The sequence below is a fragment of the Bactrocera oleae genome, chromosome 3 (genome assembly GCF_042242935.1).
Source record: "Bactrocera oleae isolate idBacOlea1 chromosome 3, idBacOlea1, whole genome shotgun sequence".
Classification (NCBI taxonomy): domain Eukaryota; kingdom Metazoa; phylum Arthropoda; class Insecta; order Diptera; family Tephritidae; genus Bactrocera; species Bactrocera oleae.
The window spans coordinates 73,625,422-73,643,047 of NC_091537.1; the positions used below are offsets into that span (position 1 = coordinate 73,625,422).

Genomic DNA, 17,626 nt, shown 5'->3' on the forward strand with positions numbered 1-17,626 from the left:
TATTCTAAGAATAACGAATAAGGTATTCAACTTCTTTAATTTAGACTTTATTAAATATATAACACAGCTATACAAGAACAGATTTTTTTTTGTTGCCCTGAATATCTTAGAAAATTTTAATGCTTTTAAGTGTACGATCTTAATCATGAGGATATTAAATGTGCTCTTGTTTTTAAGATAATTGTATATCTAATATGTTTTTCGATAATTATCGGCTTGTTAGAAATAAAAATTTAGTTTTTCTGTCATGATAAGGGTTCTGCGCACCTGTTTTGGACCACAAACATCACGTGATCTCTCAACTCTCAGGTTCTTTAACGTAAATATGCTAAAAATTATGCAGCAAGTGTTAAGATTTTACTAAAAATCAAACGTGAAGAGCTTACGCTTACAATTTACAAAATATTATGTTTTACTTAATAAAAATTTCACTTTCGTTTCAAAACGATGATGTCACCAAATACACAGATAACGATGCAGTCTACCAATTGATGTGAGTAAGAGGGTTATTTTCTCAAAATGAATTCAGTGAATGGTACGTGATCAAGTTAAGTGTGATAAAGCAATTAAAAGTGGAAATATATTGTTTTATTTACATTTATAGAATATTTACAAAGTTTAATATGAAAATGTTCAAAGTTGGCATATTTGATACAGTAATTGGCTAAAAGATAGAGATTCTACCAAATGTATCACTGTTCTGGAAAGTGAATAGTGCAAAAGTTTTGTATTGATAGTCGAAAACTTCTTAAGTAACCATTAAGTACCAACATATAAAGAAATTGTGCAGAATATGTGTCAGACTTTTGGGGCAAATTTAAGTATCAAGTTAGACTATTGCGGAGGTAGTCTTTTGGTTACATTTTCGGATAATTTTGGAAGTTATAGTGAGAAACAGAGAGAACCAGGATCTAACAGTGATGGAATCATAGTTGTTGAGATCGTCATATGATGGCAGATTACTACTGGCCTTTAAAAACATATTCTCACCTGAAAATGTATAAAAGTTAATCTCTTAGAAAGCATTTTATTGTAATAACACATGTTTTGGAAATTTTCCTCTCTGTTTATATCCTTATTTTTTGAAAACAAAACTAATATAATAAATGAATATGTTATTTGGTTTCATATTTTCTGATTTTTGTAATGTAAAATGAAAATAAAAACAAGTAAGGAAGGGCTAAGTTCGGATGTAACCGAACATTTTATACTCTCGCAAAGTCAAATGGTATACTCGTTTGAGATTTCTTTGTGGAATGACTGATATTTTCGGTAGAAGGTCAATTATAGGCACTGGGGTCCACATATTTAGTACTTAGGGGCTTGAACAGTTTTGGTTCGATTTAGAAAATTTTTGGTCACAAGGTGGCATACTTTAAACGTATTATTCACGCAAAGTTTTACGCCGATATAATCATTGTTGCTTGATTTGCATAGTGGAAAGTGAAAGAATCAAGTGGTATTTAAAATGGTGTCATATGGAAAATAGGCGTGGTTGTAATCCGATTTCGCCCATTTTCGCACTATGACATAGAAACATGGAAAGAACGTTACGCACCGAATTTGGTTGAAATCGGTTAAGCAGATCTCAATATATGGGTTTTCACCTAAAAGTGGGCTGTGCCACGCCCACTGTCTAATTTGAACACGGTTCCTATAAAGTCATCTTATACCATCTCAGAGATAAAATTTAATGTCTCTGGCGTGTTTAGTGCTTGATTTATCGCGCTTTTAGTAGTTTTTAACAGTACCGTTATATGGGGAGTGGGCGGAGTTGTCACCCGATTTCAACTATTTTCACAACGTCAATAGAAGTGCTAAAAACATTTGCTTCCAGTGAATTTTGTTATTATAGCATTAGCGGTTTAGGAGATATGCACATTAAACCTATTAGAGGCGGGACCACGCCCACTTTTTAAAAACAAATTTTAACTGCAGATGCCCCTCCCTAATATGTGTGTAATCCTGTGTACCAAATAACAGTCTTGTATCTTATTGCGGAGCTTAGTTATGGCAAGTTATTTGTTTTTGATTAATGGCGTTTTGTGGGCGTGGCAGTGGTCCGATTACGCCCATCTGCAATACCAACCGTCTCACGGTACCATGAAACATGTCTACCAAGTTTCATAAAGATATCTCAAGTTTTACTCAAGTTAGAGCTTGCACGGACGGACGGACGGACAGACGGACGGACGGACAGACGAACGGACGGACAGACAGTCACCCGGATTTCAACTCGTCTCTTCATCCTGATCATTTATATATATATAACCCTATATCTAACTCGATTAATTTTAGGTGATACAAACAACCGTTAGGTGAACAAAACTATTATACTCTGTAGCAACAGGTTGCGAGAGTATAAAAATTACAAAATAAACGAGAGCAAATTTCGCAAAACCATTGATAGTTTTATGAACTGTGGGTAATAAAACCACTGTAGACCAGTATAATTGAGTGTATAAAAAAAATAGTAAATTATGTTGATATTTTGATATAAAATGGCAGCTAATATATCATTCTTCGTAATCACCTATTCCAAGAGTCTCGGGTCTCGGCGAGTGACGGTGGTTCTATGGTCTCATGCAACAAAAGACGTGATCTTAATCTACTTAAAACTAGCTTTTAAAGCTCGTATATTTTTAACATTGCATTAATTCTTCGCAAAATGATGGTTTCGAAAAAAAGATTAAATTTTTGACCGAAAAATTACTTAGTGTTAATTATTTATAAAAAACTTGCAATATGAACGCAATATGAAATCGTGCGTGGATTACTTAATAATATTGCTGTGAGGCTGCAGTTAAAATTTCAAGTAGATAGGTGTGAAGGTTTTGAGTACGTTCCTCTCCCGTTTTAAAATATGCAGTCTCGAGAAAAACTCCAAATTGGTTAGAAAACTCATTGGAATTTTATTTATTTTTATTTCTATATTTATATAAATATTTGTATTTCTTAATATATAATATTATATGCTGATGCTAAGAACACCGCCAATGCAAATGATTGGTTTGATAAGTGTTGAGTTATTGGGTGACTTCTGCATGCTATGATATACATATGTATAGTGCTATCTGATTCCAAAAAATAGAAAAAATTGATAAAGCTTCTAAATTGTGGACTATATACATATACAGTCTACAAATCACGTCCCCGAATGAAAAAATTGTTGAGTGGTTGTTGTCATAGGTTAGAATAACAGAAATATAGCATAGAAATAATCAGAGAAGAGTATGCAAATAAGGTATTCCCGTCAGAAGTGCCACCTCTAAAGCATGCAAAATTAATTAAAAATAATATATATTTATATTTATATTATGACAGAAAAAATAAACAAAAACTAATTAGTTTGGTGTAGATAATTTCATTCATTTAACGACCGCAATATATTTATTGCACTCAGTTGTAGTAACAATATGAAATGAAGCCTCAGCTGTGATAACGAAAAATAAGTTTCAACAAAAGGGAATTCCAGGCGTTTCTGCATAATTGTATTTTATCATTAACATGCACACATACTTTGTTCGAACATAAACAAATTTATTTATACCTTAGTCGATGACACACTCTGACGCCAATCAAGTACTGCTAAGAATCACTTTTCGTTAAGCAAGGTTCGGAAACATATACATGCACTCTTATACTCATGAATATACCTAATTACATATACATACTATGTGCATACAAATACGGTGCGTAAAAAGTATTGCATATATGAATACATATTATTTAATATAAATTATGAGTACAAAGACAATTACCTTTAACAATGCAAACAACTGATTTGTACCGGGGTTTTTTTATTTAATCTGGAGCAAAGGGAGCTCACGAGACCAGATACAAGCTTCTTGATCGCGTTGAAGCGAATTTTAGCGACATATATACATACATACGTACAAATTTAAGTAAAGCTTAAAATACTTACTCAAAAATTTGTTCGCACGAGCTTTCATTGAATGATGCTGAAGCGAATTTCAACTTGCTTTACGTTAAAGCCACTACTTGAAAGGCAAAAGACGAAGAAAATACAAGAAAAAACGTTAACTTCAATTTTACTGAAACTAGTCGTATAATATCCTTCACAGTTTTTATAGCATAAAAGGGTATAAAAAGACCTTATCCTGAAATTAAATAACAAACTTTTCCATACAAGGACTTGCGTTTGATCGGTTAGTTTTTATGGCAGCAATATGCTATAACTGTCCGATATCGGTGGTTCCAACACAAAAGCAGCTTCTTGGTGAGAAAAAGATGCTAATTTTCAGGTCGATATCTCAAAAACTGATGGACTAGTTAGCGTATATCTAAACCAACAGCTACATCAAGGACCAGTGTATCGATGGTATGTTGAATTCAGGTCGTAGATAACTCCAAACGAATTTCGTCAAGGTTGTCCAAAATCAGTTGTTGTTCCGGAAACTATTGATGCGCAAACTGATATTGCAAGATTATCATGTGATCTATCGTGAGATAGAGACAACTATAGGCATTGGTGGGATCAGCATACATTCAATATTGCATGAACATTCGTCTGTAAAAAAATGTGTTCCCGTTGGATCCCACACAATTTGTCAATCGCTGAAAAAATGCTCGTGTCGATAGTGGTGCCTCGAAACACATCTATGAAATCGTGTCATATATTTGAGCTTGGATTTACGCGTATGTGCCCGAAAGTAAACAGCAGTCGACTATATGGGTCGCAACTATACCACCAGAACAATGCCGAACAGTAAATTCTGAGTGGTACACAAACATTTGTTTGCCAGCAGTTTTTCAAGAAATCTGGAAAAGCAACCGCCAAAGACAAATGACTTTTCACCACGACAATGCGAGCTGATGAGTCATTAGCCGAATTACTTATTTTTATTCCCGTACGTAAAAGATGAACTAAGAAGTCAATGATTTTCGACACCTGAAGAGGCGGTTGATGCGTTCATAACGAATGTTTTGAATATACATCAATCAGAGTGGCAAAAATGCTTCGACACTTGGTTCAAACGCCTGCAAAAGTGTATAGTTTTTAATGGTGAACATTTCGAAAAACAATACAATGATTTTGATGATTAAAACTTGTTTGTGTTCTCTAATCCCGAAATATAAAAGATAACCCTCGTATAGGAATAAGATTAAACATGTTACATCCATCATAAATTAACTAACTAATATAGAGTCTCATTACGCAATAGGATTTAAGTAGTTACGAATCAAGAATAGTTAATGTGTTTACTCTTATCATTTGGAAATCTTTAATGCTGGGAAAAACCAAGAAAAAGATTCCGCACATCTTTTTAGGAATGCTTATATGCGATCGTCAACCAATCGTTTCAATATACCGCACCCCCCAAGTCTTAGGTCAGCCTAACTTTTAAGCGCTGTGTGTATATTCAATTGTCCATACAGAGGGTGTTTTCAGTAGTAAAAAAAAACTCACTCTATCTCAGTATCTACCTGCCAAGTATCTACTGAAGTTAAAGCAAAGTTACATTGAATTTTGGAAATCATTAGAGAGTAAGAAAGTTATAAGAGTATTGAGAGTGAGTTGCAGTGCTGCAAGTATTACCTCACAGCAAATATACTAAAATAATAAGTTTAGTTTTAAAGCTTTCAAAAATATATATGTATAACTATTTGAAGATGTTGTAATTATAAAGAAGTTCTTATGATATAGATTTGGAAACGGCGACCGGAATCGAAATCACATTTTCATTATATAATATAATATTAATAACAGAATTATTTCTTCCCTACTCTTGTTTCCTCCTTCCTTCCATTCTGTCAAATATTGATATCTTCTGTACCGAAAAGGAGCCTGAATCATTTTCTAATAATTTTTGGGTTACGTCTTGTATATTTTCAAACATTTTTTATTTTAATTACTCCTGTATGTGCCTCTGATCATAATTTTAAAAAAATTATTCCATTTCTAGCATTTTATTTAGATACTAAGGTTGATTTTAAGTTCAGATTTCGTTAACAATGAATATAAATAAATTTTACTTACTTAAATCAAAGTCTTAAAACTTTGCTATTAAATTCTAAGCTTAGGTAACCCTAACATAATAATAAACATATGCTTGTGCCTCTCTTATACACATGCCTCTTACTTACCTGCACCATCAACGCCGATCATTTTTGTTGAGTGATTTAATGATTAAACTTTAATCGATACGAAAATATCTGAACCGCACTGAGAGCACACTCTCTCACAATCGCTTTCATTCTTTCCAGCCTGCATATCACTGGCTTTTGATACGCTTCTGCGTCAGCAGCAAACAGGTTTTTAAATCTTGGTTCTGTGATGTGATTGTGTCATTCTAAGTCATCTCTTCAAAACGATAGGTTGCTACGACAAAACGCGCTGGTGATATTATACTGCATAAACCCAGAAGATACACTAAAATCTGTGTAATAATACTACGTATTATGTATATATAATACATGTGTATCGATTCGCCAAAGTAAACAATATAAAACGAGTTCAGAAACATACGTCAAGGCTAAAAAGTCGAAGACATATACTCGGTTATTGTGATTGTTATTTACTTTAAATAATACAAATATGATAAGACATAGTTTCATAGTATTCTTGTGCAGTATTGCACTAGCCCATGCAACGGGATCAACCGGAATTGTGCCACTACCAACACAAGCACCTAATGCATTGCCAACTATTCCAAGCGATATCTTCTTAACGGATGCGCAGATCTACGCAGCGGCCCCAGCCGGTGATTATGATTTCGACGACTATGTGCCATATCGCAGTGATACATTAGATCACTTTTCGTGGTCACTGCTGAAACTAGTGCTGAGTGAGGAACCTGGCAACGTCATCATATCGCCCTTCTCAGTCAAGCTGGCATTGGCGCTGTTGGCAGAAGCTGCGGGAAACGGCTCGCAAACACAGCGTGAACTCTATAGTACACTGACGGACATCAGACAGCCGGATAACTTGCGCGGTTTTTACAGAAAAACATTGAATGTGCTTAAAAAGGAAAATCCATATTTTACATTGAATTTGGAGTCAAAACTTTTCACAGATGTTGCAGTTGAGCCGCAACAACGTTACGCTGCCATACTGCATAGCTATTATCAAACCGATATCGAGCGTTTGGATTTTACGAAAGGCAGCGAGTCGGCTTATGTGATCAACAGTTGGTGCAATAATGTTACTCATGGACGCCTAACTCAACTTGTAAATGAGGGCAATGTACAGAATAATATTTTACTCATGGCAAATGTGTTGTACTTTAATGGTTTATGGCGTACGCCATTCAATAACACGTTCGAAGGTGTCTTCTTCAATACACTAAAGAGACAATTGCGCGCCGACTTTATGGAGCTTACAGATTCATTCTACTATTACAATGATGCCGCATTAGATGCAAAAATCTTGCGTTTACCTTATAAGGGTAAGAAGTTCTCCATGTTTATTTTGTTGCCTAAGACAATGGGTAACATTGAGGTGCTCACACAGAATTTGGCCAATGACCAATTGAAACGTATGCAATGGGCTATGGAGTCGGTCAAAGTCAAGGTGACAATGCCTAAATTCAGATTTGATTTTGACAAGAACTTGAAACCGACACTGCAAGCTTTGGGCATTCATGACATTTTCACGAACGATGCGTCGTTGCCGGGCTTGGCGCGCGGTGCAGCTGTTGCTGAGGTATTAAGGGTATCGAATGTATTCCAGAAAAGCGGTATTGATGTAAACGAAAAGGGCACCGAAGCCTATGCTTCAACAGTCGTGGAGATTGACAACAAGTTCGGTGGCACGCCAATCATCGAGGAGTTCAACGTCAATCAACCGTTTATTTTCTTCATTGAAGAAGAAGCCGCTGGAAATATAATTTTCGCCGGCAAAGTACTGGAGCCGACAATTTGAGTGCGGTGATATCTAGCCATATACTAGTGTTTTTAAATAAGTGTGTATTATATAAGGCATGTTAGAAAGAAATAATTAGCAGACACAAATCGTGAGTGTCATATAATAAACAAAAAAAAAAGTTTATTGCATGTAATGAGCCATATTATTAAAAAATTATATATAATTTTGCGTTAAAAATACCTAATGTGGATTGCTCAGTAATATATTTATAAGTTCTTACAATTAAGTGAGCCGAGTATTTTTTTCTGAATTTCTTACTTTTGAAATGTTTTTTACTCAATTATGAATGTGTGATAAGTTTATAGTAAATAAAGTAAAAAACAACTTAAAAGTTCCACTATTAAATAAAACTACAGATTGTTTAATTTTTTTAGAGATTTCTTCAAAAAAAAAAAAAAAGATAAACAATACATTGTAGAATAACAACAGAAATATAACATTTTAGACTTCCAACCATTATAGATCTGTACAAATATATGATAGCTTGGTTTAATCTATCCTTTCATGATGAAAATGTTGCCTTTTTATATAGCAATATTATATAAATTCACAATTACACCTTGTAATATTTTCAACCTTTGACATGACAAAAGCAAAAAAAAATATGCCGATCAACTCATTCGCGATTTCAATCATTGAGCTTAACAAATTTACTGATTCATTATAATTAGTAGAAAAACTTGTTTCAAAACGTTAGCTATTAAAAAAGATAAATAAACATCCGCTAGGCAAATCACACTCTTAAGTTTAGAGAAAAGTAGAAAATTATAGACTTTTTCTGGTTATTAGAGAACATTCTGAGAAAAGAAGAAACGAACGTGAAACAATTTTGAGAAATTAACACGAAACTTTGACTGTCCGACCGTCATTTAATTACTCTTTCAATTGCCAAGGTAAATATTCTCGGAGGAATATCTATATACCACATTGTACCGTGAAGTAATTTTCAGCTCTGCAATACATTTATGGATCAACGGGTGTGACAATAAGCAAAATTACCGTATTTCAATACAAAGAAACGTCAATATACTCTTCAAACTCTTTTGCTATGCCGAAGAGATAAAAATTTATGATTTATGTACAATAACAAGTATGTACTAAATGGTACCAACCGTCCAACAGGACGGTGTAACAAAACAAACAGCGTCAGTGATGGAAAAGTATGCACAAATGTTCAATTTTCCGCCCTTTAAACTCAATCGGGTTACGCACAATCGGCTACTTTTTTGACGAGACACGAAAAAATGTTAATATACATATACAACAATGAATATAGAGCATTATCCATTGTACCTATTTAGGGATAAAAGTATTTAAACTACGTGATTTAACAGAATTCTAGCTGAATGAATGAATGAATTTTAGAATGATTAAACGAATATTTATATGCAAATGCTTTTCGTATCGCACAGGGGATGCTGTCATTATTTTATTCTTCGGTTTGTGTTGAAGGGATAATTTTTATACAATACAAAATTTAATCAACACAAAATTTAGAAATAAATCAAACATAAAACATGTGGGGTAAAAATTAAAAAAAAGTGGAAGATCCCGCTCTGTAAAAAGTTTAATGTACAGGTACAACAACCAAATTCGCTCAATAAAAATCCCTTAAGCACTTCTACCGACACTGTGAAAATTGATGAAATCGGATCGGTGATCATATTAAAGGATGATACAAGAAGACTTTATAGGAGACGGGTACAAAATTGGACGATGTTCGTGGCACCACCCACATTTATTATGTAATATTATCTTCCTTTCTCAGTGCAAAAATGAACGAAATTAAACTACAACCACGCCGACTTCCCTTATAACACAATTTTAAATTCCATCTCATTCTTTCACTTTACAGTAGGCAAATCAAGCATCGATTAATGTATTGAAATAAAACTTTGCACAAATAATTTCTTTGTGATGCGCCATCTTATTACTAAAAATTTTCCAAACTATTGAAGCCCCCCAGATACAGCATATATGGACCGCAGTTCCTACAGCGATCATTTTATTGAAAATATCGGTCATTCTGTGAGATATATTATATTATAGAAATAGGAAGAGAATATTTTTCTGATAATAATGTGTCTGTATGTCAAAAATGGGTTGTATCGGTTTAATAATTTCTTTAGTCCCCATATGCCTAATAGGAAGATTTTCGAACTACCGGCTGCTTCTATATCTCATATATCGTCAAATAAGTAAGATACCTTAGCAAAATTGACTGAACGTATTCTGTTGGATATACTATAGTTTAATGCCAAAAATACCCTTAATTGGTCCATAAATTAGCCAAACTATCTAGTACATATACTGATTTTTGTTGTTCTGAAAGGCCTTATGCACATGAAGGTATTACGCTGGCTTTAATTCTGGCAAGTTGTAAGAGTTTGAAATGTTCGCTTACGCCCGAACTTAGCCCTTCCTTACTTGTTATTAGATTATAACTATTTTACTCCAATGACAACTGAACTTTTTATCTTACTTTCCAAAATTATGTAGATACATTTGAATGAAAGTTAATACAATCTATAACAACACTGCTTTGTCATCAAGAATTATTACTATAATTAAGTACTTAGATGAAAAAATGTCAAAAGAGGTAACTAAAAATCTTGCTAAACAGTTGATACAATATGAACATCTCCCAAAAGACGATTTTCCCTGATGGGTAGCATATTTTTTCGCTCATGAAACTGCATATGTAACTAATGGGCATATGGAAATACCGAAATCACGCGTGACCGCTCACTTAAGCGACTTGGCGTTTTAGCTTTTCTCTGAAAGAGACTCATCTCGTGTAATGATGGTGACATCAAAACGATGCTCTTTCAGCACTAATACACATAAAGGTGCCTACTTGTGTGTTTGAGTTTGTTGTGAAGTGCTGCTGTTTTATTTTGATGCTCGAATGAAATAGTATTTGCAAAAAAAACTACATGTTTTTAACGAAAAATTTCACAAATTATACATATTCCCCAGAAATTCGTGCGTGTTTTTTTAGTGTTCAGCGTACAATTCTCAATGGTACTTCTTGTATGGAGAAAGCTCCAGCTGTTACTGGAGTGCACTGAGCCTATTTCAACTGTGAAAGCTTCTTTTAAAAACATTCAGCTATTACATTTGTTGTCGTTCCTTTTACTTTTGTCAAAAGTGATATGAGCAGTTTCTGCAACGAAGTAAAAATGTTGTTAATGCACACATCTCTGCATGCAAAAAATTTTAACATAATTTCCAAAATATACGTAGTTTTATACTTTCAGAATGTTTTTTTGTATCTCGTTAGTCTAGTTTTGGTCGCTTTAAAATTTGTGTGGTAATCAAAAATAAATTTAACTAAATGTAATCAGTTACTGATAAAAAGTAAAAAAAGGCTTTCCGGAGATCAAGATAATCCGGTTTAAAAGCTCAACCACCCCTTTTCACTTTCCAACTTTAGATTTCCCGTAAATTATTTTTCATTTCACTTTAGTTATATTCTCCTCCTTTTCCAATGTGTTTCTTTTCTTTTTTTTTCAATTATAGAACCTGGTCTATTATTACGCTACACAAAAAAAAAATAAAATTTAAAAATTTAATTTATATGTCAAATTAACAAGAATGTTATCTTTTGGACTTTGTGTTCAATATACCTTAAGAGCAGAAAGTTTCCGGAAATTGCAAATAAAACGATAAATTTTTAATCTTCATCAATATATATTTTGTTCACCTTCAAAATATGCTCCTTATACATATATGCACATGCCACCTCTTTTTTCAATCATCGAAACATGCCTTGTAAGTCCGGGTCCGGGATCGCTTTCAGTTCCCTCTGCGGCCTCAATCGAGTCGAAACGGGGAAGCAGAGTGTTAACTTGAGTTTTGAATATACTGTGGTTGATCGATGGTATTGAACGAATTTTTGGTCTTGAAATCGGTAATTATATGTACTCTGTAACCAGAAAGTTTCCGGAAATTGTTTTTTTTCGATATCCACGGTTTGGGTCATCATGAATTCGTTCCAATGGGACAGACGGTCAATAAAGAGTATTATTTGAGCGTTTTGAGGCGTTTGCGCAAAAACACCGAACGGAAAATTCAATCGATGTGGAAGGTCTTAAATAACAGGATTTCACAAGTTCATGCTGATCCATTTCCATTTGTTGTTTAAGCATGAAGTGTTTAAAGTAATTTTGTATTCACTTTACTTCAACTTAAACGATAGACCTGCAATAGAGGATACTTCAATAGTCGAAAGAACAAGATTTCAGCACCCTTTCAAAATCAGTTATAATTTTCGAAACGCTCCGCTTAAGGGCGAATAGTTCCAGTTCTTTTTTCAAGTTCATAGAACTAGACTCTATTAATCAAATAAGTATTTATTGTAATCGTACGCTAGGAAATTGTCACGGTCATAAACTTTAATCAATTTGAATTCCCTGGTTACTAGGTCCTAGTATAATAAAAATTAGAAGAATAATATTTTTGTTATATTGAGAATCATAAATGAGAAATCGTGCAGAGACGCCATGTTTACCAATTACATAAGCAAATACAGTAGTATCGATCAGTGATATCAAGACAACAAGCCTTAAATTACATTTAACCTTTTCTATTCTTATATATTAATTATTAATTTTAAGTTTTCCGCTAAGTGATTTTTTCTTGAAGCAGTAAAAGGTATCATATTCGATTTGGGATCAGAGGATTCAAACCTCCGTCATACAATCGTAGTAGAATATTTTAAGAATTTAGAAATACCGCACACTTCAAAGAGATACCTCAGCGCTGAAAGAAATATAATGAATTTAACGAAGACACTTTTATTAGGCAAGCCATATGACGCTGGTTAACAAATTAAAGCAGTCTTGATACTTAAAATTGCCTGATAAAAAAGCCAAGACAACAGCAACCACCTACTTCAAACGATTAGATAAATTGTCATAAAATATGATGAATTGAAATAAAAGAACTTTGTTTCGTAAAGTTAAAGACTGGAATGAAAACCTAACCGTGTAGCAAGAAGAGTATCTAGGTTTTTTTCAGTAATATGAAGTTTAATGGAATTAAATGATGGATTAGAAAACGAGAAAAGTACGAAACCAAACAATTTAAAACCAACATCTTATACCATTAGTATTGCGTTATTTTTAAGGACAATTCGGCTCCTTGCCCCCATACAAAACTTCTGAGTCATATTTTATTTCATTGTTAGATGAAATATAACTAGGTATTAAAGAACTCACAACTTTATATTAGATAATAAAATATTTGTATAGAGTCAGGACAACTGGATTTGACAGCACCATTAAGCCTAATCTGAATAAAATCATCATATTTTGGTGGAAGCTTATGGTGAACATGCTCTAACTGAGTGAACGTTCCATAATTGGTTTGTACAATTTAAAAATGGTTATTTCGGCTTGAAATATGAAGAACGTCCTGGGCGACCAACAAATTTCGAAGATAAGGAGCTGGATGAAGATTGTTGCAAAACACACCAAGAGCTCGCATAATTTCAGCAGCCGCCATTTGAAAACATTTAAATGCAGCTGGATACATTCAGAAGCAATGAAAATGGATGCCATATGGACTAAAGGCACGAGAGGTTAAAAAACGATTTTGCTTGTCAGAAATGCTGCTTGAACGCTAAAACAAGTCGTTTTTGCATCGGATTGTGACTGCCGAGGAAAACAGAAACCTTTTCGGCAACACAAAAAGCAAAAAATTATTAGTAAAACCAAACGACAAAACCTTATATTACACGACGCAAAGATAATGCTCTGTTTGGGGGAATCAGAAGGGCGTGCTGTATCAGTAGCCTCTAAAACCGCCTACAACCATTAATGGAAGACGCTACCGACAACAACTCGTCAAATCGAAACGAGCGATTGCTGAAAAGAGCCCGCAACGGTTGGGAAATTTTGTCCTACCCGCCTTTTAGAGCAGACTTTGGCTCTTCTGACTACCATTTTTTCCGGTCGATGAAGAACGCCCTCACTTGCATACCGTTTTACATCAGAACAAAGATCAAAAATTGGCTTGATTCATTCTTAGCCGCTAAGTCGGCGGGGGGATGGAATCCACAAATTGCCAGAAGAATAGGAAAATGTTTTAGCTTCAGATAGAAAATTCTTTCAATAATACTATTGTACATTTTTTTCTTAAATAAACGTTCAATAAATAATAGTTCGGAAAGAAATGGCAATATAAATATAAGTTGTTACAAAAAAAAACAATTAATGGGAGCAAGACAAGGTTTTCTGTAATTACCCAAATAAATTTACTCTTTTGACTGCTACTGTACGCATATCAGATATAGCCATTTACAAGTAGTGGTCAAGTCTTCCAAAACCATCTGTATATAACTGTTCTATATTGTATATTGCATTAATTTTAGCAAAGAGAGAATGTACACAACCGTTCTGATGCCAAGTACATTGAATAATGCGTACAAGGCCATAAAGGCTTTCTATGTGTGTAGTAATCAACAAAAATTTAATAAGTGAATTTCAAAAGTAGAACACATTAAGCCGGTTATCAGTTGTTCATTGAAGAACTTTGAAGAGGAGGTTGAATAAAAACCAGAACATATGTACTTGACTATGCACATAGTCATGGTAAAATATCGTGTGCTTTATATTTGTATCTTACTTGATTATCAGCGCAAATGTTGGGATGATGTCGCTTAATTATGGCGTATAAAATACCAACATAAAATGTCAAGAACTGACAATGCTGACTCACATATTTACATACTTACATACTCATAGTATAGGAAAAATGTAAGTTTCGAGTGCAGAAAAGCACTTCCATTTGGAAAAAGGTTCCATTAATGAAGATCTATATGCTATGTAATTATTTAGCGTGTGCATATGTAAAATTTTTTTATACCATGAACAGGGTATATTAAGTTTGCCACGAAGAACACTCAGAAAGAAACGTCGTAGACCCTATAAAATATATATATAAATGATCCGCATGATGAGCTGAGTTCATTTAGCCATGTCCGTCTGTCCGTCTAGTCGATCAGTTTTTAAGCTATCGATCTGAAATTTTGAACACTCCTTTTTCTCCCCAAGAAGCTGCTCATTTGTCGGAACGGTCGATATCGGATCACTATAGCATATAGCTGCCATACAAACTGAACAATCGGAAACAAGTCCTTGTATGGGAAACTTTTTTTATTTGACGTAATATCTTCACAAAATTTGGCATGAGTTATTTTTTAAGGCAAGAATATAATCTCCGAAGAAATTGTTTAGATCGCATCGGTATGTCATACAGCTATCATATAAACTGAACGATCGGAGTAAAGTGCCTGCTTGTACCTGTGAAGGGTATTATAGCTTCGGTGCAACCGAAGTTAACGTTTTTTCTTGTTTTTTTTTTGTCTAACAGCAGTTGACATGAATGTTAGAGCAAAATTTGCAATACTGACATCTTTGCTGTCCTCACACATTGGTCAGTCGTTTGCAACGCTGACAGCGATTACCTCAAGATCCTGCTTAATGGACTGAAAAAAAGTGACACTGAATGATTTGTGTCATTTCACTGATGTACTCGTGTCACAATAACTTTTGTAGAAACGTTTCACGCTTCAGTGCCTCTAAATTGATACCGAAAATTTAAAAAAAGCTCTCATGTTTAACATTTAAAGTGCCTATATAAATTATAAATAAGTATGTTTACAACTTATATTCTTGTGTGTCACAATGTTACTTTTTTATCACACTGCAAATATTTGTTTACATACATAATTATCGCGGGTGTAATTTGTGTGCGAAATTTGTATGCAGCTGACACAATTGCAAAGCATTTCACTTGAATAATTTCTTATTGATATTCATAAGCACGGCACGAATAGAGTATCGATAAAAGATAAAAAATTGTCTGTCTTAATAAAAATTTAAAAATTTTCAAGGACGCCTGTTTGGTTATTGAGGTCATAAGTATTTGTAGAAATAAAAGGGGACAAATAAATAAAATTATGTGATATGAAATGAATAGGAAAGGTCACTTAAAGATTATTATATACATATTTAGTCTATCTGCATGTTGTATTGTACTGAAGAGCCTTCTTATTCTCATGGTATAGCTTAGTCTTATTGAAAGACTTGACGAGTGATTACACTCTATACCTCGACGAATAAAATGTCCAACGCTATTAAAATCAGCCTCTTTTTCAATGATATTGTCATTAACGCTTGCATGCGATAAGTTTTTTCCAGTCTTGATACATTATACTCCCTCATATACAGACTGCCAATCAGGCCGCTTTTTTACATTTCAAATGCCATCGTTCCAAATTTTTGTTAGCTATAAAGCTCATATTGTTTTTAAAAATAACATATGTTTTAGCAAACTTCGTTTTCGTTAATTATTTGTAGCCTAATTTACCATTCACTTTAAAAGAGGTCTCATTCTCGGTAACTAGCTTTTCATTGTTACTAAATTTTTTTTAGCCAGAATTCTCTTGAGGCTTAATATAAAAAAGTCGGTGGAAAACACTACCTTCCTCTGCAATTGGGCCGTTTTTTTACAATGTTGTCCTTGAATCACTTCAATAATACTTCCGCTACATTCCAGTCGCTAAATTTTTACAAGGGTGTCGATGAAACTTTGAGCTTGGCCAAGTGACACTTGCGCCTTACTATGCTCCGAAATCGATTCATCGTGGGTAGTTCACTCGGATGACTGTCAAATAGACTCCGGAGTGAAATGTTTCATTCGCTGTCAATTTTTGCCACGAAATCGAGCTTATTACAATTGAAGTATTGTAATTCATCGCTTGCTTGTGGCGGTCTCTTATAGAAACGATACTGTTATTACAGCTAATAGATAAAGAAAATGGTAACCAGACTGTTTCCTCATGTATGTGTACTATGTGTATGGCCAATATATATATTTTCAAAATTCAGTTTGATCAATATAGCTCAAAGACCATTACAGTATTTAGTAAGACTGAGAAAATAATTTACCACCTAATTATAAAAAAAATTTGCAGAAATGTTTTACATTTCTTTACCTTTGCTAAAAGCGTTTAGCCCTCTTATTTAATAAATAATATTGCTACGATCACACGTGTTAGGGGTTGATCACAAGTAGCACACAGGTCTTAAACCATTAAGTGGTCACGCACTCCATGCACTCGATCGTTTACTTCGTTCTCGAAATTTACACTGTTCTTATATTTATACTTTCGTAATTCTTTTCAAACATGTCTTGTTTTTATTTGAACACGCACGTTTGGTGTTAAATTTGAGACACAAAAAAATCCAAAAAAACAACATCGACTATAACCACAACAAATCACAACAAATTATAGTGCATTAAAATGACGAAATAAATACCAAACAATTGCTTTGTGTTTGCTAGAACAACTGCGAATGCCAGCAAATATGAGAACGAAATTAAAGTGCAAGCAATAAAATGGGGTAATATAAAGAAAAAGAAATATAGTAGTAGAGCATAAGTGCCAAACCACTTACCATAAATGAAAATTTGTTGGGCAAATACACCAATATGGTAACACTGATTTACCTTATGTATATGTATACATTGGAATATACCATCTATGAAAATGTACAAGGCTCTGACAAATGTAGAGTATTCTAATTTGTTCGAATCTAGTTCTGGTCAAAAGTGTTATTATCTCGTATCTGAAATCTAAATATTTTGCAAGCTCACAAAAATATCTTGAGGGATTTTAATTTCATAATAATATCTAACTTGCTATTCAAGGTTTTGAAAGAAATGTTA

At 33.7% G+C, this 17,626-nt stretch overlaps 1 protein-coding gene and 1 long non-coding RNA gene across 2 annotated transcripts in view; one reads left to right on the forward strand and one right to left on the reverse strand.

Annotated features, from left to right (window-relative positions):
* The window catches only part of LOC138856291 (uncharacterized), a 113,521-nt gene extending 96,842 nt beyond the window's left edge, over window positions 1-16,679 (reverse strand). Inside the window, exon 1 of the long non-coding RNA XR_011395459.1 lies at window positions 16,379-16,679. This is a non-coding gene — a long non-coding RNA (uncharacterized lncRNA). The remainder of the gene's footprint in view (window positions 1-16,378) is intronic.
* Window positions 6,252-8,238, forward strand: LOC106622969 (serine protease inhibitor 27A). Its single transcript, XM_036376601.2, has one exon. It carries the CDS (start codon window positions 6,560-6,562, stop codon window positions 7,883-7,885), a length of 1,326 nt encoding a protein of 441 aa, XP_036232494.2. The 5' UTR covers window positions 6,252-6,559; the 3' UTR covers window positions 7,886-8,238.
* Window positions 16,680-17,626: the final 947 nt, after the last annotated feature.

Bases quoted from the DNA above. Each gene is read 5' to 3' on its own strand.
- LOC106622969 (XM_036376601.2), top strand. From the start codon at position 6,560: ATGATAAGACATAGTTTCATAGTATTCTTGTGCAGTATTGCACTAGCC.